We start from the raw sequence: 23,853 nt of genomic DNA, 5'->3' as shown, positions 1-23,853 counted from the left end.
TTCATTGCAGAGACAGATGGCACTGTAATGGAACTTGTAAATTTAAAGGTCTGAATGAAAAATGTGCAAAAAATACAGACAAAACTTAATGCTAAGTGACCATTAGAAAACTTATGATGAGAATATAAAGCACTCGCTTAGGAAGTGTCTCAGTCACCCCAATACTGATATAAACACATTTCTTCATAGTTAAATCAAAGACAAATTGCCTTCTCTGCAAATGCCTACAGTCAAATTACAGAGAAGCACCTTAATGAGAGTTAATGCGCTACAAAACACACTTGTTTGGAAAAAAAAATCTGAGTTTTCTCTGTGTAAACACAGTCCATTCTGCTTTTCTTCTATTTAAAAACAAATTACATGTATTTATATATTAGTTAAACTACCATGGCATACTGGAAAGAGTGATTTTACATTGCTCTAACCATCACAACACATGACCTGAAAGAAATTACCTCAAATACAGTAATACAATCAGTTCAGAAAGAGATGCTGAGATATTGCCAAGAATCTGGATAAATTCACAAGCAACTGAGTGCTACAAGCAGCATTTTACTGGAAGTTTGGAACTTGGAAGCTTCAGCATCCAGACATTATAAAAAGATTCCCTAGGGAAACCAGACTGCAGCAGGTGTGTCAAGGTGAAAAAGTATCATTGCCATACAGTCCACTGAATTATGTGTTCTGGCTACCAGGTAAAATATGCTGTGACTGAAAAAAAAACCTAAAAGAGGACAGTCTGCCTGTCAGATGAACAAGCAAAAGAGAATCTTACACTCTGTGATTCAGCACACAGGAAATGGTGCAGGTGATTCTTTTTTTCTACTTTTGTTTTTGGGTTTTTTTTTTTAAGAAGTTGTAGTGATCTATTATAGTCTATTTCTATTATATTTCAAGTCTTTGCTAATTGATTCCAGCTGCCTCTAGCAAGCTTATAGGTAAGATTCATCATTGAATGGAAAAAATTGATAAATCAAATAGCAAATATGTCTAAAGATCGAGGACCGAAAATTCATCCACACATAAAGACTGACTCTGGGATCTATGTTCTGGGTCTGCAGATCTTGAAGGCGTGGCTAAAAATACCTGTTTTATAGTCTTCAAGGGTAGTCTTAGCAAGCAGAACAGTGTGAGAAAAGACACTAAAAATTATTTTTTCTCCATTGACCCTGCATCTGCAGAAAAAACCCACTTCAATACTTTTAAAGCCATAGAGAACAGACTCCTCATTGACAACAGAACTACGAATTTAACAGGTTGTTCTACTGAATATCAAGACGATGGATTAAAACTGGATAGAAACAATTACTCTGTCTAGAAACACTGTTATTTTATACTCAACTAGGTTATATTTAACTTTGTTACAAAAAGTAACAAGAAGAAAATCTTACAAAATCAAGTGACAATTACCTTTTGAGCTAGTTCACACAGATCTCACACCTTGATGAAAAGCAAAGATATTCTCAAGACACTCAAAATGTTTTTCTAAACCAGATGTTCTTGTGCTTTGCAGCGGTAGGCTTCCAGTCCAGGTTCTCTTCATGTTTTTCTACTTTCCCTATCAACTAAAAAAGTTTCCTCTCTGCTTTGGCTGCCTTCCTGACTACCTTCCTTGAAGAAAAAGAACACAGTTCAGGTAGGCTGATCTTAATTAATAAGAATATCTCCTTCCAAAGACTCTGTGGTTATGAGACATATTAATACTATTTCAAAGAGCATGTATGGAACATAAGCTCTTAAAATTGACAAGTTTCTACAGAGAGGGATCTGAACATTTTCATATGCAGAAATACATACATATATGCACACACACATTAGCTCATGTGATAGAATGTACAGGGGAAGAAGAATGGCAGAACAACAAGGGCAGATGGGGGGAGCCTGGAACACCCTGGGCCAGCTGTTCCTAGACACACCCCAGCAGCCACACACCCCATTAGCATTTCTGTGCTGCCTGATGGGGCAGGATGAGCCCCAGCAGCCCTGTGAGGCCCTGGTCCAGCCTCTCCTGGTGCCACAAGGCCAGAACCACACAGACATGTCAACAGGAGAAGCTCCATGGGTCAGGGCACCCTGTAGGAATGTGAGACAGAAGGGGCTGCTGGGGTGTCAGTAGGGCTGTCTGTTCTTGGCCATTCCTGCATCAGTCTGTGTAGTCTGTCCTGTCTCCTCCAATTAAACTCCATTTCTAACAGTTGTTTACTGCTGTGCACACACGTGTGCATGGTGTGCCAGTTCTGCCATGAGACCACGAGTCCCACGTGCCCACAGTGCAGCAGTGCAGTGATGATGGGTGGGCAAGTGAGGGCTAGCAAAGAGTATGCTGGAGCAGCTGGCAAGGAGGTGGAGTATCCTGAAAGCCAGGCATGACCCTATGGGCAAGAGCACAGACAGTCCTGGCTCTTGGAGGGACAGGGTAGGCACAGGCAGCCTTGGCCAGCTGCTGTAAAGGATGTGGCATCTGGGGCTGTCCAAGAGATCTGTGTGTGCAGAGGAGAGACTCTGTGGAATGACAAGCACAAGACTGGGATCCAGGGACAGCTGAGTACCTAAATCCAGCTGCTGGAAGGATCCTCACTGAAGGGTGAATATAGGGTAGACTTGTCTCATACGTCTATGCATGAAAGTGACATAACAGTAACCCCACAAGATCAATGTAGGTATTGGTTTGAAAAAGCTTATTTAAATTCTCTAAAATTCCTAGGCTTATTCATAGCTGCAAAAACTAATGGAAGGTGTCTACACAATGAACACGGGTACTTTTTGAAGAAGTACAGCATTTTAAACATTTGCCAATTAAGTTGATTTTGGTTTATGTTTTCCACACCAAACAAACAAACAAAAAAAGCCCACCTGAAAAAGCCACAGTAACTGTGGAAGACCCATAGACAAGGCTTTGCAAATAAAATGAGAGCCATGGTCAATCTAAACAATACTTTGCTATATTTATAAAGAAATGCAAAAAGATGGTTAGCTTGTTTGGTTTTGTCAGACAACACAAGCTTTTAATATCTCTAGTCATTCAGACCTTTGACTAAGATTTATTAACCCATCAAACAAAAGCAATTTTACAATGTACACAACTGCAGTTCATTTCAGAATGTTTACTGCTCTGTAAACAGAAAATCCAGATTCTGCTTAACAATCTATTCCTTTTCTTCCTCTTGAAGCAAGAAGGAAGCCGCAGTAATAAGAGAAATTCTAAGTGAAAAATAAAGAAGTATTTACAAACTTATTTTCACAAATACATAAAAAGCATAAAGTTAGAAATGAAAACAGACTTTTATGGTGACTACTTCAACTGAGAAAACATCCCTCACCTTTGGATAGCATGGGGAGGGGAAGGGCAAACAGAATAGGGGCACAGTTCCATGCATACTTGGCATATTTTCTGCTATGCAGTGCAGCTCAAATGGCTGTGAGAGATGTCTAGAAAGGAGGCAGTTCATTAGGAGACTGAAACAGAAAGATCATGATACCTGCCTGGAACATAACCAGGTTATCCAATCTCCCTTTATAGAGAGAAACATGTGATGCTAGGGAATGGGTTACTGCTGTTTGGGGATAGACCCTCCTCTAATAGCCTGACAAAGGGGAGGCAGCCCCAGCTCCATGCCCCCAGCCCAAACAGTAGCAAGGCTGAGCACGTATCTCCCAGCAGGCACCAGAAAAAACACACACACACACACACACACACACACACAAACACACACATAAATAAATAAACAAAATTTAAAAAAATATATATACATAAGGCTAGACACACAGATCAATGCAGTTATACTCAGCACTCCCAAGGACCCATAGGGTCATTCAGCTGCTTCTTCTCTAGTGCTCACAGGATTGCACTTCAGCCTGGCCACTGGCTCTGCAGATGCCTGGGCTGGGCCCCTGTGACCTGCAGTCCCAGGCTGTGGGCTGGCACCTCATTTTGCCCAGTTGCCAGCACCCAGATCTATGCTCACTCCAGATGCTGGCACCATGAACACAAGGGCCTCTGCCTGGGTCTGGTTGCTAGCCACATACACAGAGGCCCTTCAGCCAGGAAGAGTTATAAGTGGAATTTGCTAACACAGGACACGCTACACTAGTAAGGAGCTGTGCATGGCCAGACAAATTAATGTGTCACCTATTTACACATCCAATGCTTTTTATCCTCTTATCTCTCCATTTCCCTGTAATAAATCCTGATCAAACCCCAAATTCTCCTCCTCTGCATCCCATACTGAGTGCAACACCCTAGCCTGCATCTTTCCTCAGTCCAAAAGGATTGGTCCAGCACTGATTTACCTTGATAGCACTTCTGAGACAGCCCTGGGAGTTCTTAATCTGAGCTTCTGTCTACCTCTGGGACTCTGTGCTGCCCTGACCATATGGAGATGGGCACCTGATGGATGATGACTTTTGTGACAGACGTGGGAACTGTTGGGAAGGTGTGACTTGGGATCCCCCACCTGCTGTCACCTCTCTCAGTCCCAGAGGGTCTTTTGTGGGTCTGCAAAGAAGCTTTTAACACAAACCCCAACATCTGCATCTGGTAGAGGATCTTCTTAGGATCCATCCAACTCTGTGCAAGTTTATGCATATCATGCTGCTTGATTCCTAACCTGCAAGACCAGGAATCCAAGTACTTTCTTTTACAGGTCTTTATAACCAGGGTCTGACATGCCATACACTATGCTAAATATAGAAATCAATAGAAGAGAAAACGATGCTCAAATCAGACATTCTATTTTTCCTTTCTTCTCAATGCTGCTATTATTCCAATGTTCAGTTTGATCCTAAAGCAATACACCACAGCATGTCACGCGCATTATTATGTCTTTATACTGCCAAGTAACTGAAATCCTTTTATTAAAATACAGCATTCTATGATGGATTTCTTCATCCTTGGACTGACATTGAGCCTGAAGCTCTTACTAGCAACCACTTTACACAAAGCCAGATCACATACTCAACTCAGACAGAGAAGCTAAGGACTCAATTGGCAGATTTTTTAAAATGGTGTGAAAGCTGGTGAGACTGAACTGTTCTAGCAAATAATAGATTTAAAAATTTCTGAGAAAAACTACACTGAAGGCCTTTTCTAAGTATTCTACTAACAGAACATTTTATTCACCATTCATTAGCACTGTATTATTTAAACAAAATCAGAGAAATAAGAAAGTTACTGCACTAAATAATAATCGTCTTAAAGAAAATTAAGGCTGTAACTTACTAATATCAGCTGTAAAGAGGACCTGTAAATATGAAGATATCACTGAAACAGTCTTCCACCAGCCTACTCAGTCAACAATCATCCTTCAAGCATACTTGCTCTTCAACTAAGATTGCTAAGATGATAGGGAATAAAATAAATTGACAGGAGAAAGGGACAGTAATAAATTGTCCAAACACTTTAGAATTACTAGTTAATGCAATACTAGGATAGAAGATGAAACTCTGTCATCAGTGTTCCTAAAGAAAACTTTACTTTGAGAGAAACGTCAAAGTGCAAATTTGTAGCTCATTCTTCTTTCCACTATCTTCATGAGGTTTTAAATTTAGACATGTAGCATCCTAAATATTTGAAGAGTTTTTGCTATAATGTTAAGTCTGTCACATCATCTACCAATCCTCATGAGACAGAATGCTTAGCCTCAAAAAAGTAAATGCCTTTACTATTTCAGTATATACATCATTAACTTATAGACTATTTCCTCACACTTCATCTACACTCCCTAAAAAATGCTTGAGAAAGCTGTGAGGACAAATGGGCTACTGCACACTATTAACTCTTTATTATTTATAATGAAGGTATATAGATTACTTAGTGCAGTTACAAATTAAAGTTTTCATTTTCACCTTCAAGGCCCTATATTATCTTACCCACAATTACTTATGTCTTGCTTTTATTTCCTTCTACTCCCTAGACATCTTCTATTCTTTCATTTAATTGCATTCTTTATCTCTTTCTCCCACTTCCAGCTGTATGTCTTATATCATGCTGACCTCTGTGCCTTGTACAATCTTCATGCCTACATTCTTCATCCTTCTCCAGCAGTATATTTAAGAATACAGTGTTTCTGGAATCATTGGTTCATGCTCTTCGTCCTCCCTTTCTTATTGCTGGGCTATTAACTAAAATTTGTCTTGCTTAAATTGCTTTTGCTACTTGTTGGACCAGGGCAGCAGAGAACACAGCTGAAAGCAGATTTGTCTGATTTACTTCTTATTTTTATTAGGAATGACCTCTGTTAACTCTAACTCTGAGGAGAATTGAGGGACAATACTTGCTTGCCACCTAAAATAAGAAACTGGAATCTTGTTCACTAAAAAAGCCACAATGTTCATTAAATAAATTGTAATCAGCGTGTGCTTACAGCGGTTAGTTTGTACAAGCTACATTTGTACTTATAGTCTTAGATGTTTACATTTATTTCATAGCGCTCCAAAAATTGTCCAGAGCAGACTCCATGCCTGTGATCCAGCATACATGAATATGATGCTTTTTATCCCCTCATAGTTTAATGTGCACTTAAATGTAAATATGATGACTACACTGAGCAGCACACAAACATCAGGAAACCAGGGAAACATTCCCAAATGCAGTATTAGTCATAGTATGGTAGAGTCATAGCACCATTCCTGACTTCTAGAACACCTGTCTACAGGAATTCCACCTTTCCAAACTTCAAATACCTATTCTACACAAAATAACTCTTCACAGAATTATCATATGACCATTGTATTAGTTATTACTACAACTGAAAAAATATTACCTTCTGAGGAACATAAAAAACCTGCAAACATTTTTTGCTGAAATTAAAAAAAAATCCTCTCAATGAAAACTTTTGGCCTGAGAATTTAAAAAAATCACAAATGATATCAGTCTTCAAATAATATGTTGTAGCTAATATAAAGCTTGCAAATCCCTTCTACCTCAGATACATGATCATTCTTTCTAAAATGCAAGGTTCTGGTTTAGTTTGCTTGGGATAACTGCATTATTGAAAGTGAAAAGCAGTAAGATAGGTTACATACTGTTATGCTAAAAGTGCTCATGGCACTTTCTTGAATCAGTAGTATTTTGAGTTTTTAATAATTCTGAAGTTCAGGACAATAGGCAATCTCTAATGTCTCCCGACTGAGCTACAGGATGCAATAATATGTTCTGGAGACAAATTGAATAGATCACTGTGACCAGGTGTCTGTTCAGGAGAAAGAAGACAATTTCCTAATGGAGGAAAACATGTTCTGTAACAGGATATTTTCAGTAATGGATGAAATCTCATCAACCGCTCTTTGCTACTCAGCAAAACCTTGAGGTTTTGAAGCAACTAACCTATGAAGGAGTTACTAACACCAAAAGCCATTTCCATTACCATGCCACTATATTAGAAAATAGTTGCAGTTGTATTTCAAAATAATTCTGGTGCTATTCAGGGAAGTATTGACTAGTAATCCTTATCTCTATATTTAGTAAAATCTGCTGATGACAGGAAGTTTTGTAGGTCATCTGGGATAACATCTGTAAGAACTTTGGAGTGACAAAGTAGTCTACTGGGCACTCAAGTGTCAAATTAAATGAAATGGTCAAGAAATGTGGCAGTACACATTAGCTGGAAGAAAATAAATCACATATACATTTTATAATATTTGGTTTAAATACTGGACATCATTGTAAAGAGCTCAGAGAAAACTCAAAACTTGGGAGACCAGCTCAATGAAAACTTAGAGCTTCGGTGATATAATTTATATTCACAGACATACATAAAATGGTCTCATCTGGAATGCTCTATGTACTATGTCCCATAGACATTATTCTATGTTAAAATGTTTTTGATAGGAAGAGTCTGAATAAATGCAACCACAATGCTTATGAAGAGAAAGAAACCCAAACAACCATATCACTGCCCTCACCCCCACAAAAAATCCCAAACACAACCCTTTGAGATGGTGAGGTTTTGAACAGATTCTAAAGAGCTTAATTTATGGAGCAAAAAACAAAAAGGGATGTGACTAGCAGCATTTACAATACTGAGTGGCAGATCGATTACTTCTTATCTTTCTCACTCATAACATATAAAAACTGACACTGGAACATAAGCCACATATACAGAATTCATTGTCTCAAGCACACATCAGTATAAAGAAAAACCACAGATCCTATTTAAGAGTTACTATAGCCTATCTTTTGTCTGTTTTTGTTAAAAGCAACTTGATATGGGAGCAAGAGAATTTAAGTGGATAAATTAACCCCCTCTAGCTAAAAGGTGATTATTAAGCTGTGATTATTAGCTGTCACCACAGATGGTACCAAATAAGCCAGACACTGAATCTGAGCATGAACAGCAATTCCTGTATGTAGTATCATTTAGACAAAAACGAAAAGGTTTTGGTGGGTTTTTTTTTTCCGTTTGGTTGGTTAGTTGGTTGTTTTTGTTTTTTTTATGGAACAGAAGGGCAGCATTTCTACCATTGTTTGGAATTGTATTCTACCTTAAATAGAATCACTCCAGTGTTACTGAAGTTAAATTTGAACCATTTTCATGTTGGCTTTGAATTATGCTATTATTCTAAGAAAAAAGGTGCTGAAATGGAAATGCTAAGCATCCTTTTTTAGCAGACAAGTCTTCATATCTTCAGTTCTTCTGTATACTACAAGGTATTTTATCTTTATAACACCTATCACAATAATAATGAAAAAAAATCTCCATACTCCTTTATAGAGTACACTTCTAAGTGCACTTATTTCGTGATGCAGCAATCAGTCTGAGCAAAAAGCTTTGCCCTGTTTAGACTATAAATAATTTACCAGTGTTAATTGATGGTTCCATATGTAGGTTTTCTGCAATCATGCCAAAAAGACAGACTCTTACAAATTCTTTAGCACACAACAGAATAAGAAGAACCCTACCATGTAATACCAGCTCTCTGAAAATTGCCTACAACCACATCTCCACAAAGAACAAGCAATTTAAACAAACTAAGAGCAAAAAAAAAAGCCAACCCAAAACTCATCATTCCCTAGCCTTAGTGTATTAAAACAAGACATAGCTGACTGTAGTCTTTCATAGGTTTCCAGAGGTTTCTCCATGACATTAATTTACAAAGAAGCAACCAAAAAATAAAGCAAACAACACAATTCCTTCTTTCAGTCTTTTTTGTCCTGAAATGGTTGAAAGCCACTGTTAGAACCAGCTCTGGGTGATTACAAAGGTAACTCCAGATACAGAGAGAATCAGTGCACTAGATCTTATAGAAAGAGGATTTATTCATGCTTGCTATAACTCAAAAGACATTAAAAACATTTTCATGAAAATTCTTGTTATTTAAAATCTAATTATTCAATGACTGCTGTTTGGCATCTCTAAGAAAATGCTCAAGGTCTTGAAAGAAAGAAAAGATAAATCAGTGAGCAAGTTATCATAAAAAAGGATTTCCCCCCCTCTTTTTTCCTATTTGCTGTGCATAATTAAAATGTGATAATACCCATAATGAGTTCCCTAAAACAATTAGCAACACATCTCCAGTGACCTGCTAATCTGAATATAATGCTTTTTGAATTTGGAGGTGCACCAGTCTCTTTGTGCTTACACACTCGCCTCACGTAGAAGCAAAGAAGGCTGCAGAGCATAATTTATTATTCTGCATCACATTTCATCAAGTCCCTTAGCAGCTACTTGATACATTATCAAGACAAATGCAAGGAAAAAAAAAAGTATTCCTACCTCTCCCCCCTCCCAAGTAGAGTACCCCAAAGACTAAGAACTAATTATAATCCTTCTTTCCCCTTCCAATCATTAAGATACCTTCAGTGAAAGCAAACCTTGACCAGGTTACTTTTTGCATGGAATTTCAATGACTTTTTTCATCTCCATAAGACAAATACATCCATAAATAAACATGCACTGCAGTAACAAGGGCAATGTCTGGAACACTTAAAAGTTAAATTACTTGCAAGCCATACAACATCTCATTTTTCTTCCACAAATATATAATAAAGACTGCCAGCATGGGGAGGGGTAGGTTGGGAGAGTGAGTGAGTGCACGTGTGAACACACAAGTACACATGCTTTAGAAGAAAAGGGGGGAGTAAATCAACCATAGGAACTGAGAGCATGATAATTGAAAAAAACCTGAAAATGAACAAACAAAAAGTCTCCTTCCTTTAATTTTCTTTTAAGTATAAAATAGTGGCTTATTATGAATTTAGGGAAAAGATGCCTGTGTATAGTAGTGTAGAGGACCAGACCTATGCCTGTCTTGCCTCAAATATTCAGAGTATTGCTACAGGAAAGGTGATCAAAGGAGAGGGTCCCATGGAGGTGGGGCAGTGCTGTCCTGAGACAACTTTCTGAAAAGAAAGACTAAATTCTACTTTCTATCTCAAAATGAACCTTCAGCCAGAAAGAGCTGTGGAGGAACATTGATGTCTTTTCATAATAAGCAGCCACTGGCCTGTGCTGTATCTGCCTCTGTCAGACCACACTGTCTGAGAACAGCGATCATCTACAAACTCTTTGTCATCTCTCTTCCTGAATGCAGCCTAGCACTTTAAACTTCATACTCTGACCATTACCATCACAGGTTATATCCACTGGAAAAAAACCAATATCTAACAATATGCTAAAACAGCTGGTAAGAACTGTGAGTCCAAGGAAATAAGACAGCAGGACTTGGGTAAATCAGAATGGTTCATACCATGAACGGCTATTTAGAAGGTTGTTTCAGATGAGAAAAAATCGGTAATCTAGGCCTAGGCAAAGAAAAACTAGAGCCAAGCTTGAAGAAAAAACCATTGATGTATATTTGAACTAAGTTGAAAAATGTCAGTGGTTTTATATTCAATGCCTTTATTTCCAAAATAAAAAAATTGTGAATCATAAACATTCAGGAAAGAGTATAAGCCAATAAAATTGAAAGGAACAGATTTATGGTGACTAAAACATTTGATTTGAACAGCAGGGATTCCAATTTACAGCTCAGTGCACCACTTAGAACTGTTGTTCATGTCTGTAATTTCTGTACTTCAAATAAAGCACTTCTAATACATTCAACCTCCAGGTATACACAAGGAATAACAGCACCATCACTAATTAAATACCTGCTTATCTGAAAACCACAGTGAGTAAAATATATACACTACATGCGTTCAGTCAAAACGGAGAAGTGGGGGAAGAAAACTAGAAAAGGTTTAAAAATGAAGCAGATAATACAAAAAAACCAGTTTTAGCATTCTTTTTTACAAAAGCTCACAATAACAATGGTCACATTAGGTGTTAAATTAGCCTTCTTTATCCAGTTTTAGTTGTGCAATATAGAATAAAATTACAAAATAATTGAATGTCAAAATGTTCTGAATCTACTGTTCTTCCCTTATATCTTCTAGAGCAAAAAACTCACAGAAAATTTCTCTTTGAACTTCTCTGTTCCATGACAAAATGCCCACTGAGATTCATAAATCCTAATGCCATTTAATCAGTCTGAAAAAATTTTAATGAGCTCTCTCTAGATTTGGTACAGAGATTATTTGTAACTATGGGATCAATTAATTAATTAGAAATGGAAGAAACTGCAAAGAAATAGTGTTTTAAATTAAGGTAATGATTTACATCACTTGGAACTTTTTAAATAGAACAGATTGAGTTTTCATAAGAGAGTTATGACCATTTGTATTACTACAGTCTATCCCTCTGTTTAAAAAGTTAATATAAATGGATTTATTTGCTTTTAAACTACTACTAAGGTCCTTTATTTTGCAGAAAAGCTATAAGCAAATCAACCAAAATACTGGAAAGAAATGCCTTAACCTTCAATGCCCTTAACCAGGAAGTTAATTAATCTGTGTGGTTTTGATGACAGAAACATATTGGAAACATGTATAAACGCTGGCATGCGGGTGTCAGAAACCCTCTAATTCAGAGCCATACTTAAAATAAATTTATTTGCATGCCATTTTTATTATTATGAAAGAAAACTTCTTCAAGATAGCATTGGAAAGTTATAGTTGATATATAAATATATTTATGTATAAACTATAAAAATACACACAAATGGCTTGGTTACTATAAACTCTTTTAAATCAAAAAATAATATTCTGGAATTTCAAATCCCAAAAGCATTATTTTAAATAATGTGAGCTCTGTAAATTATAGAAGAACAGAAAAATATTGTTCAGCAAAAGCTTTTTTTTTCCCTTATTTTTTTCTTCCCAGATCAAATCTGTCAAGATAATCAGTGAATCACAGGATGAGTGAGATTGGAAGGGACCTCCAGAGCTCATCTGGTCCAACCTCCTCCACTGCACAAGACTGTGTCCAGACACACTTTGTGTATCTCACAACCTTCTGAATGATCTTTGCAAGTGCTTGGCCATCCTCACAGTAAAAAAAAAAAAAGTTTCCTTGCGCTCAGTCTCCTGTGTGCCTGTGTCCATTGCCTCAGGTTCTGGCACTGGGCATTGCTGAAAAAAGTCTGTCTCCTTCTTCATTACTGTCTTTCTTCAGGTATACATATGCATTAATAAGATCCTATTGAGCATTATCTTAATTCATCCACACCACTAAAGAAGATGTTAAACAGCCCTCAGAGCACACCACTAATCACTGGCACCCAGCTAGACTTGTGCTACTGATCACAACCCTCTGGGCCTGACCACTCAGCCACTTTTCAAACCACCTCACTGTCTGCTCATCCACATCATGTGGGTGAGAGTGTCACAGGCACCACTGTAGCTCAGGTAAACAACAGCCACTGCTCTCACCATGTCCACCAGGACAGTCACTTCATCAAAGTAGTTAATCAGGTTGTCAAGCATGACTTTCCCTTGCTGTAGACATACTGACTCCTCCTGATGGTTTGCTTATCCTTACTGTGCCTGGAAATTATTTTCAGGATAAGTTGTTCCATCATCTTTTTCCAGGGATTAGGATGAGGCTGAGAAGCCTGCAGTTCATCCTTCTTGCCTGGCTTCCACACAGGAGTGACATGTGATGTTTCCAACCCTTGAGCACTTCTCCCAGTGGCCATGATAGATCAAAGATTATGGAAAATGGTCTTTCAATGACATCTTCCAGATCTCTCAGCACTTGAGAGTGCATCCCACTAGGATTCCTGGATTTATTAACGTTCTGTTTGTTAAAGTACTCCCTGACCAGAATCCAAACAGAAATAATACTATGAAAAGTGTTTTTCAATCATCTAAATAAAATGGATGAAAAAGATCACAGTGCTTTGAACACTGTGGCCTGAAATTTCTATAATATTCAAGAACACATAATTTCTACACATGTACAGCTCCAGACAGTTTTCATACAAGTTGCATCTGTGCATTTAAGAGCAGAATTTGGAATATATTTAAAAATAAATTTTATTAAAATACAAAATTTCTAGTATTTAATTTCCAGATAATATTTTGATTATCTGGCTGATTTACTTAATTACTTATAAGACTGGGCACTGTTACAAGCATTGGAAGTTCATATGATGCTTCATGCAGCACAAGATAGGAAAGCTAGGCTGAATTTGCAGGCTTTATCTTTTTTGAAATTCCTGTGCTATCATTTTATCATTATGCTTATTAAGTTCCTAGTTAAGCAAAGACTGCAAATCAAAAGATCAACATCTAAGAAATTTCAAGATGGATATTTATGACATCCTTCAATGACAGTATAGCAGATATCATATCCATTTATATACCACCCAAATACTGGTCTCCTTGCAGAAGTATGCCTGCACAGCAGTTGCCACTGGGTGATATGACACTACAGCTAAATTCTGGGTTTGGTTTTCTCTATGCCTACATTGTATGTTTTGCTAACAGCAGCAACAAAGTTTTGAAGCAAACTTGAAAGTTCTCACTTTCTCCCTGATAGTTAGTTTCACTGGGTAGTTTTGGTATGTACTAGGTTGCTCTAGACAGCATCTCCAGTGAAAGTTCTCTGCAGACACTCATCAAGCAACCTCCAATATTTAAGAGTACATAAAGCTCCAAAGAACCCTATCTCAGCCTGGGATCACAGTAAATCCAATCCAATTGAAAACATTCAAATCATATATAGCTTAGATCTATGAGCCCAAGCACTGCCTATGATGCTCTAACAACCTGTTTTGCTTAAATCCAATTATTTGTTTATGTAGACATTAGCTTTACCTCCTGATACCTGGCTGCAGCCTTGCATGTTAATGATTGCTGGCATGAAATCCAAACCTGTAGCTCTATTAGTTCACTGCTTGGGACAAAACACTGCAGATGACACTATTACACTGCAACTGGTCACAAATGTTTTGGATAGTTTCACATGCATTGTTTTCACTTCCTTCCTCTTGGGAATTCTGTGCATTTGTAAATTTCCCACACTTTAACATTTGTGACTTTTGTAGATGGAGCAAAACAAAAAAGTTCAGCTGAATTAGCTGCACTAAGGGAATTTGATGCTGTAAACTTCTTACAAAGGAAAAATATGGATTCAAACATCTTTGCCCTTCTTCAAAGAAAAGTTAACAAAATTAAAAATACACAACTACTATTAACAATCTGTGACTTTGATTGTCTAACATACCTTTGTGGTTAAAAATATTTAGTGTAATACAGATGCTACTATTTCTTCATGTCTTTTTTTCAATGCTAACATAACTAAAGAATACAAGTGTCTACACAGTGTCACTGGTTCACTGGTTTTGTTGCTTCCTTTTGGTTTGTTTTCAAACTTTTTGATTGTTTTAAGTATTACCATCTTGTGGGTTTTCTGAAATAGAAGTACAAAAACTAAGAGTTTTGGAAAAGCTGTCCTGCTCCTTCCATGAAATTATAGTTTAATTTGCCATTAATACAGCTGACATTCAATTTCCTTGGTTATGTACACTTGGTGTATAATTTCTGAACATACAAGCTTATAAATGAAGTAGATTCACACATCAAGAGAAATTGCAACAGAAAAAAAAACAATCCAAACCAAAACCCAAACCCAGTTTGGTTAACTCTGTTCAAAAGTCAACCACACTGCACCAAACTTAATTCACTTTGTATTCCCAGGCAATGAAAATACCATTTAGACTCTGGGTGAGAACTTGAAGTATGAAAGGTGAGGAATCTTACCTAATCATTCCATAAGTATTTGTGTAGCCTTTTTTTTCCCAAAAATTTTACTGAGAGAACAGTAATCACAGTCTAATCTACCTAAATTTCTTCCTTAAAATTATCATGCAACACATTTTTCTGCAGTAATGAAAATAACTCCAAAACTTACGTTCAACTTGCGGCAGAGAAGAAGTGAGAAAAAATATTCTAAGCATAAAGGCAATTTAATTTAAAATAAAAATGAAGACATTGTTTTAACTAACTCTCAGTTGATGTGAAATTTTCTTCCTACAGATTTCTACTTCAGAATAGTTTGTAAAGTTATATATAAGACAGGAAAAATTAACACATCTACTATTTGAGAAAGAGTGCTCAAACTGATAGTTTTAAATCGGAAACAAGGACTATGATCTCAGAGATTTAGACTGCTAGTGGAAAGATATAGATTCAGAGAATATATGTCCTCATCACAAAGTACTATATTTAATGTTTTGACACTTAAGAGGTAAATCAGCCATGAATGTTTCCAAACTTTGAATAGTGAAGTTAAGCTTGTAGACTTATATATATCCAGCAGAAAATCATTACACTTTCCTACTACTGCATGCTACCATGTAGCAAATCAGAGCAATCTGCATAACAAACTCTAAATCCCTCTCTCGGACAGCACAAACATCTTTGAAAATGGGGGTTGCTGATTTTAATAATGTTTATATTAATCTAAGTCTTTATCACATTAAAAAATATTTCCAAATATAGCCCAAACAGAAAATTCCTAAATTTAATTTATGCCCTAAATTAATTAATTAACAGAAAATTCCTAAATTTAATTTGTGCCCTCCCCCTCTTACCTTCTCTGGTGGTGCAGGAGGTTCAAATCTCTTTGCACAAAGCAAAAACGGATCAGGATGCGGCTTGCCACGCTTCAACTCAGGATCCTCTCCCAAAACAATATGATGAAAAAGACTAAATAAGTCTTTGTGTCTGCTTGTTTTTAGCTCAAATGATGATACACTCGAGCTGGTGCAAACACCTATGGGTATCTTGTGTTTGTGTAAATGATGGATCAGCTTACTGACTCCTGCAAGACAAATATACACATTTTAGTTTTTATAAATATGCATATAAGTTGGTATATGTAGAAATGTTTACATCCAATTACAAAGCATTTAGCAATACTTCAACAATGCTGTCTTACTGAACGTGATAAACCTATTTCAAAGAGTCAGTATAAAACAAAATTCTTGCTATATCTGAAATGTTCCTTCTACACTCAAAAATCATGGAACATTCTCTAAGCTATATACATACTTTTTCTGTTATCAAACAATGCTTTTCTCAAAATCTGCCAAAAATGTGATTAATATCACTACATAATGAGACCCACTAGAAATTCATTAAGCAATGTCCCCACATCATGTAAGTTTTTTAGTTAAAACTCTATGAGTTTGAGAGAATATTTTCTTTCATATACAGTTATGCTCTTGGGAAAAAAAAAATCAAAGAAGTATACTCTTCTCACTGGATTGCAGAGTTTTAATTCCTGAAGTAGGTATCCAGCTGGCTCAAACCAGCCCATAAGAGAGCTCAGTTTCTCTCTTTTGCAATTACCAAGGCAAGTAACACTGGGCAGGAGAGCAGCTGTCAGTCACAGTTGTTAATACCAGAGCTTTATCTATTGATGCTGTGAACCCAGAGTAATGAACACCTCAAGTCTAATGGGTAGAAACTTCAATCTGATCCAGTCTTCTAGGGAAGGTTAATGCAGTGAACAGTGAAAACACAACCAGTCTGCGTAAGAGGGAAACATACTTTGTTATTCAGTGCAAGTTTTGAGTTTTCTCTGAAGGGTTTTTAATGCTTCTTTGCTGAAGTATTCTAAATGCTGGATACCTTTCCCAGACAAAACAATTAGCATTATCTAATAAAGAACAAGTGTGGATGTCTGGTCTTTATCAATTCCCAAGTGAAAATCCTCCATACCCGTAAAATCATTTCAGCTGTGCTTTTTGGCATTAATCCGAACTGTACCAGACACAGGATATTAGTTTCAGGTACCTTTAGGTTCCAGTAGAGTCCAGTGGACTTTTGTCTCCTTGAAACAACTTGAGCACAATTCTATTTTCATGTTCCAACTACATTAATTCTTATCCTATTTTTCATGCCTGGTTATACAAAAATAATCTTATTCCCTTCCTCCTTATTCAGTGTCATCATTATGTCTGGTCTCCACTCCCTTAAACCATTCCTACTCTCTTAAACCATTCCACTCCCTTAAACCATTAAACCATTCCCACTCCTCCTTTGCCACCTCAGCACCTTTGATTTGTATTTCCCTTGTGATCTAGCCATTCAATTCTATAAACAACGATGTTATCTGCCATAAATTTTTCCCAGGTATAGTCATATGCCCAACTTTGACAAGCTGCAAGTACCACTGATAACAAAGTGTGTAGATTAGTGAATAGGTGCAGTAACTAATGTATCTATCTGGAAATAGGACTTGTAGGTATGACTCTCTGCAGATTTCTCATTTATTCTCCAGAATCGAATCAAACAATTAATAACTGACATTTATAGCTCCATGCTTGTATTTGAAGATGGCCTTCAAACTGTAAATACATGCACTTCTCTAATGTTAGATTTTGAGATGGACAGATATAACAAGCACTACTCTTCCTCTAAGGTCAATACATCAGTTATTTAAAAGCCTTCTTATGCTCCACTAAGTGGTTATACTAAGCAAGTGCACTTTTTCCCAAATGATGCTACTATGTCCTCTCACTAAAATACGATGTTAAATACAAGCTAGCTTTTTATTCCAGATAGTTTATATCTTCATTCTGAATCATGCCAAGTAAGTCTATATTAAATTAATGGAAGCACTGATTCCTTAATGTAAAGCAGTAGTATAAGTGTCTCTTCCCTAAAATAAAATGTATTAATTCCAAGGAATTTAATAAACTGGAATGTTTAGCAAGGCTAGCATACATAAGTGCTGTAACATAAAGCAGTCCAAAGATTACACAAGCAGAAGACACTTCCTATCTTCTCTGCCCTTTCTATGATATGATTAGTTTTCTCTAAAGTTGTGCTCTTTTCAAATAGCTAATTTTCTTCAGTCCCACTGTATCACAGCTTCAGTTCATCTCTCACTGGGTATGCTTATTCTGTTTCTATTGGAGGTAGCCAGCCAGAGAGAAGCACTGTTGCAGAAAGGTTATTTCTCCAGGGTTCTCTCTTGTATTCCTCGAGCACATCATGATTTCAGTGTGTAAATGTGTCCGCATGTGTGTTTGATTTCTCTTTTTAGCTTCCCTCACAATAAGGGAGCTAAAATGCAGTTTTAGCTAATATCTCCAGAGAGAAAATATTTACATTATTCAGAGAACACGCCCCTTAAAAAATTATTATTTGCACACATGTAAATAGAGCAAGATGATAGAAAAAAAATTGCAAGGGGCAAATCAGTTGCCCAGAAAAAAAATTAAACTGCATTTGGAAGAATAGCTAGCATAACTTGACTAGCTCAGAACAATAGCAGCTGAAAAATATTTTAATTTCAGGTTTGCTTTCCTCTTTGTAAAAGCTACAGATCAGGAAAATCCATTTTTGTTTGCATCAAGTACCACCAGTTTAATTCTAGACACTTCGCCACCACATCAAATTACTGACACAATTATTTTACTAATTCAGCATATAATTCTTCATTAAGAATATAATATCTTCCTTAGTATCTTTCTAATTTTTTTTTAAAGAAAACATCAACAGAAGGGGAATTGAGGAACTGCTTTAAAGATCTGTAAGAAACTTCTCCTGGCAAATACTGTGTCATTATATCTTCTTTAGTTACAAAGATTTTTCAATATAATGACAATCAAAACCAACCAATTGAAAACTCAGTGGCTATGAAGAAGTATACTGAAAATTCCCATGATCTCCCTAACTTCTAACTTATTTGTGGCACCATGTAAGGGATCATGGCCCACCCATCCCAGAGGGACCCCTCTCCTAGGCTTCCTGGGACTACCCTCCACCTCTCCTACTGAAAACTTAGTAATATAGAGCAAGAATAAAAATTCAAGAAATGTCAAAAGAAATAAGGATCTCTGTTTTTCCAGCATAAGAATACACTCTAAATGTGGCACGGAGGCAATAAATATGGCCACAGGCAATAAATATCTTATGCAGAACAACATAAATTCTTTAAGTAGTTATAAAAAAATGAGGAAAAATATCCCACATTGCTATGATTTATTTCCAAATGTACTCTTGTTTTTAGATAGTAAAAGAGGTACATACTGTTATCTTTACACTGTCTCTTAGTTTTTAGATTGACACAGAACCTTAATATATACTAACTACAACAGTTAAGTATTAGTGACTATTGCACAGAAAAATAGGTGAAAAGAATTGTAAGCAGAGTTTTGTTACAGAAGCTGCAAAGAAGGAGTATCAACTTTAAATGTCAGCATCTTTAAAACCCAATTAATCACAAATGTCAATCAAGTTATCAACTTTGAGGGAAAAAAGAAAACAAATGAAAACAGAAAGAACCTATTTCTTTTGAGACCACAGATACATTTAAAAGAAAGAGATCGGCTCTTTTGTTCTGAAACTTGCAGAAAAGTATGTACATTATTTTATTTTTTTGAAAAATGAACTTTTATCCCTCCATTAGACTCTGGATGTGGTGTTCTTCTCCTTAGATTCAGCTGATATCATGGTGACTAACACATTGGATCAACTGACAAACTAAAAATAAGACTTATACTGAACAACAAAACCCTTGGGCTAACTGCCACATTTTCCTTCTAATTGACTAATGCATACATGTACACCAAGAGTTCACGAAACCAAATAATGTTACACTAAAATGATCTAATGAGAATCCCTATCCAATTATTTACATGCTATTACAACACTGTTTTCTACATTATTCCTTTTAAGCTATCACATTTTATAAGCAAATGACATTGATCATGAAGTGAAAATTAACAAGATGAAACTCCTGAAAGCTAACTCAAATTGATTGAAAGCAAAGGGAATTTTTATCTTCCTTTTAGCTCTATACAAACATAATCTCTGTGTCATGCACAATAGTTTAGAACAGTGAACAGCACATACATTTTTGCTACACTTTATTTTATATAATTTCAAATTTTTGTACCATCCCTTTTCTTGTATTTGTCTATCCATGAACAAAACACTTAACTTGTACCACTTCTGTATATGCAGATTCAGATCTATTTCTTTTAAAATGCTTTCAGATAAAGAAGGAAAGACTATAAAGCTCTTCTGTTTTTTTCAAATATTAATCTCCAACCAAACTTTCATCTATGGACATGTAACAGTAGTATATAAGAATGTTTTTCAAGATAAACAAGAAAGGGATCTCCATAATAAACTGGGAAAACATGTGAAATGAAGAAGAGAATTATACACATCACTTCAGGATGGAACCCTAATTTCAGTTTCCTTTGTTCCCCAGCAGAACGTCTCTTGTGCTGCATATCAGTAAAATCTTACAAAAGGAAGGCCTTACAAAATCATGGCTCAGGCCTGTTACTTTGGTTAACTAGAAAAGGACTGTGGGAAAGTGACTCAGCTGAATTAGGGGCAGAAAAATAAGTTATGTAACCATGGTGTGTTCACATCGTGGTGTATGGTGGTTGGATTATGTTTGCTATGATTTAAAAGTATGTAGCTGATAAGTGCTAACTGGGCTAACTGCTCAAAAAGGCCTGCTTTTTTCAATAAAGCAACTCTCCTTTGCACCTGCCTGGGGACTCTGCATCACTAAGGACCCTCACTCACCCACACTGGTGTTTATATTTCTGCTTGCAGTTGATTTATTTGAAGGCATAACACCATCATACAGACAATTACACTGCAAGCTCTGACAGTACCTTAGCCTGAAAATCCACTGTTTGATGTCTTATATACAGAGCTGAAGTCCTACAGTCTTCCAGTTTCAGGAAAACAGCTGGTTTGTGTACTGTCAGCACAGAGTGCAGGACCACATAAATGCTCAGACCTACACGGACAGCCCCCCTGTCTTCTCTAATGTCTCAATCCTAAAAAGATAAACATAAGCTATGTAAGGAAAAAGCCCTTAAAAATGAACTTCCCAAGACTTTTTCTCAAGAAAGCAAACATTGCAAATAGGATCATAATAAGTGAAACATCTAGAACTTATAAGGTAGATTCTATGAAAACTAAGCTTCAAAATTACATTACAGGATCTCCTACATGGCTGAGAAGGCCTCAAATAAATGTCATTTTCAGTGGCATATGCCTTCACAAACACCACAGTGTACTCTACCCCTCTTGCCACTGCTTAGTTCTTCCCTGATTGGCACCTAGGTACCAATTACATCTTATTTCTGATAAATAATATTTTATCTACAATGCAATCCCAGAAAGAAAACCAAGAAGTCAATAGGAAATAGAGATATGGCAAACGTGTGTGTGTGTGTGTTGTTGCTCTTAATTTATCTGAAAACTGGCATTCTCTGCTAGGAAGGACATATAACAGACATATCCACATTTTCCCACCCTTTAAGAAAATCCAAACAGCTCACAGAGCTTTCAGATATGCCCCAACCATCACACATAATATTTCTTTATAGTTTACAAGTAATTTAGCTAAGGTGTCAACCAACTGAAAAATATTTTGAGCACGCTCAGAGAACCATCATATACAATAATATCTCATATTCTTCTAAATGATCATTGTCCTTATTAAAGTAATTATAGTGTCAGACATCTAATAATCTAAGAAACAATATAACGTAGGATTACTTTAGTCCAAGACAGTAAATAATAATAATTAACAACAACAACAATAATAATAATAATAATGCCCATACCAACAAAACACCATAAATACAGTATAATTCTTAACCTAATTAAATGCAAGCACCAAGTGGTCAATGAAATCAGGTTATATTATGAAATTTCCATAGATTCTGTGTTTCCTTCAGATTCAAATGGAAGTTCTTATTAAATTGTTACAGAAAGCAAAAGGCTACATGTATAGAAATAATAAAAAAATTTAGCTAGGCTTAGGGTGATTATTCTGTGTCTTTATCTTCATAGTTGTTTTTTTAGAAAGTAAAGATATGCGAACTCTGAAAACTCAAAATAGAAAATGTGTATTTTAAAAGTGATAGGAAGATGACTTACTATGTTCAAAAGTTTTCCACACTTTAATTAGCTTAATAAAAATACTACTCATTTCACAGAATCACAGAATTAGCTGACTTGGAAGAGTTCAACAAGGATCGAGTCCCACAACATTTACTCATGCAGGCCTCAATGGTTATGATTAAAGTAACAACTTCAGTGCTAGCCACTGCTGCTAGGTATAACCTTTGACATAGTTTTGGAGACTACAAAAATACTTCAGAAAAAGTGAGGTATTTAGGAAACTTTACAGATTGTCTTATCCCTCTCCCCAGGTAGTTACTGGTTATTTGGTAAGTGATCCAGTTACAATCTTGTGCTATGTTTGTCTGTATTTTATAATCACAATCATTTGGTTGCCAGTCAATCTTCATTGTTGAAAAGAGACTCATTCTCCTTACTTATAAATAAGTTTTGAAGACCATTTTTCTTTGTACTAGGTACTAACGAATACTATTACTCATATTTATTTTAATGTCAAAGGAAAGGTTGTGTTTCCAAACTTTTTGCTAAGAAATGTGGTGGTTTGAAAAAATAGAGTATGGAAATACATTACAAAGTTCTTTTTAACAGAGAACAAAAACTGTATTTCATGGGTAACCAGATCTTTCCTTATGTATATCTCATCTATACATGCTTATGCTTTCTTAGGAGGGGTAGTTGGGAGTGGTGTAACTTATTTATTTATTTAATCTGACTTCTTACTCTCATTCAAAAACACAATAGTTTTTATTTTTATTTTCATATCATAACATACAGATGTTTGACTAATATGTTAATCTGCTACCTCTTTTATTCTGTTTCCCTTTTCCTTTGCTGATGTACATGTATGGTTTGTTTCTCTTTCCCTACTGTACTTTTAGAGCTTGTCTACACCATGTAACTCATGCTAATACAACTACACTTGCTAAGTCTTGTAGCTGAGATGCAGCATATTCTGAAGAAGAAACAACATGGGCTACAGACTTTTTAAAAGAACATGGTATTAATCAACAGATTTTCAGACGTGTGCACTGAAATATTTGTTGGAAGAACTGTACCAGTCACCATATTCTTTCCTCATGTAGTTTGTGCACAAATTTGTAGAATGTTTTGCATTGGAAAGGACCTTGAAGATCATCTAGTTCCAACCCCCTGCCAAGTGTGGGCCAACTTTTGTTAGGTGTAATTTGCTCCAAGCCCCATCCAGACTGTCCTTGAAAACTTCCAGAGATGGAACATTCATAGCTTCTTTAGGCAATCTTTTCTGGTGCCCCACCACTCTCGCAGAAAAGAATTTCTTCCTAATATCTAACCTAAACCTACTTCCTTTCAGTTTGAAGCCATTCCCCCTTGTCCTGTCACTACAAGCCCTTGTACAAAGTCCTTGTCCAGATTTCTTATGAGATACTGAAAGATGCTATCAGGTCTCCCTTAAGTCTTCTCTTCTCCAGGCTGAACAACCCCTGTTCTCTCCGTCAGCCTTCAAGGAGAGATGCTTCATTCTTCTGATCAGATGATCACTGGTCCTCCTCTGAACTCATCCCAACATGTGCACATCCTTCTCATGCTGGGTGCCCCACAGCTGGATGCAGCACTCCAGGTGGGGTCTCAAAAAGAAC

General features: G+C 36.4%; 1 protein-coding gene across 1 annotated transcript in view; it reads right to left on the bottom strand.

The window, feature by feature from the left end:
* The window catches only part of PUDP (pseudouridine 5'-phosphatase), a 64,129-nt gene that overhangs the window by 10,053 nt on the left and 30,223 nt on the right, over positions 1–23,853 (bottom strand). The window contains exon 4 of the mRNA XM_030962984.1: positions 15,916–16,145. Coding sequence (XP_030818844.1) covers positions 15,916–16,145 — 230 coding nt within the window. The remainder of the gene's footprint in view (positions 1–15,915; positions 16,146–23,853) is intronic.

Source organism: Camarhynchus parvulus, chromosome 1 (assembly GCF_901933205.1).
Source record: "Camarhynchus parvulus chromosome 1, STF_HiC, whole genome shotgun sequence".
Taxonomy (NCBI): domain Eukaryota; kingdom Metazoa; phylum Chordata; class Aves; order Passeriformes; family Thraupidae; genus Camarhynchus; species Camarhynchus parvulus.
This window is presented reverse-complemented; position numbering and strand designations above follow the sequence as displayed.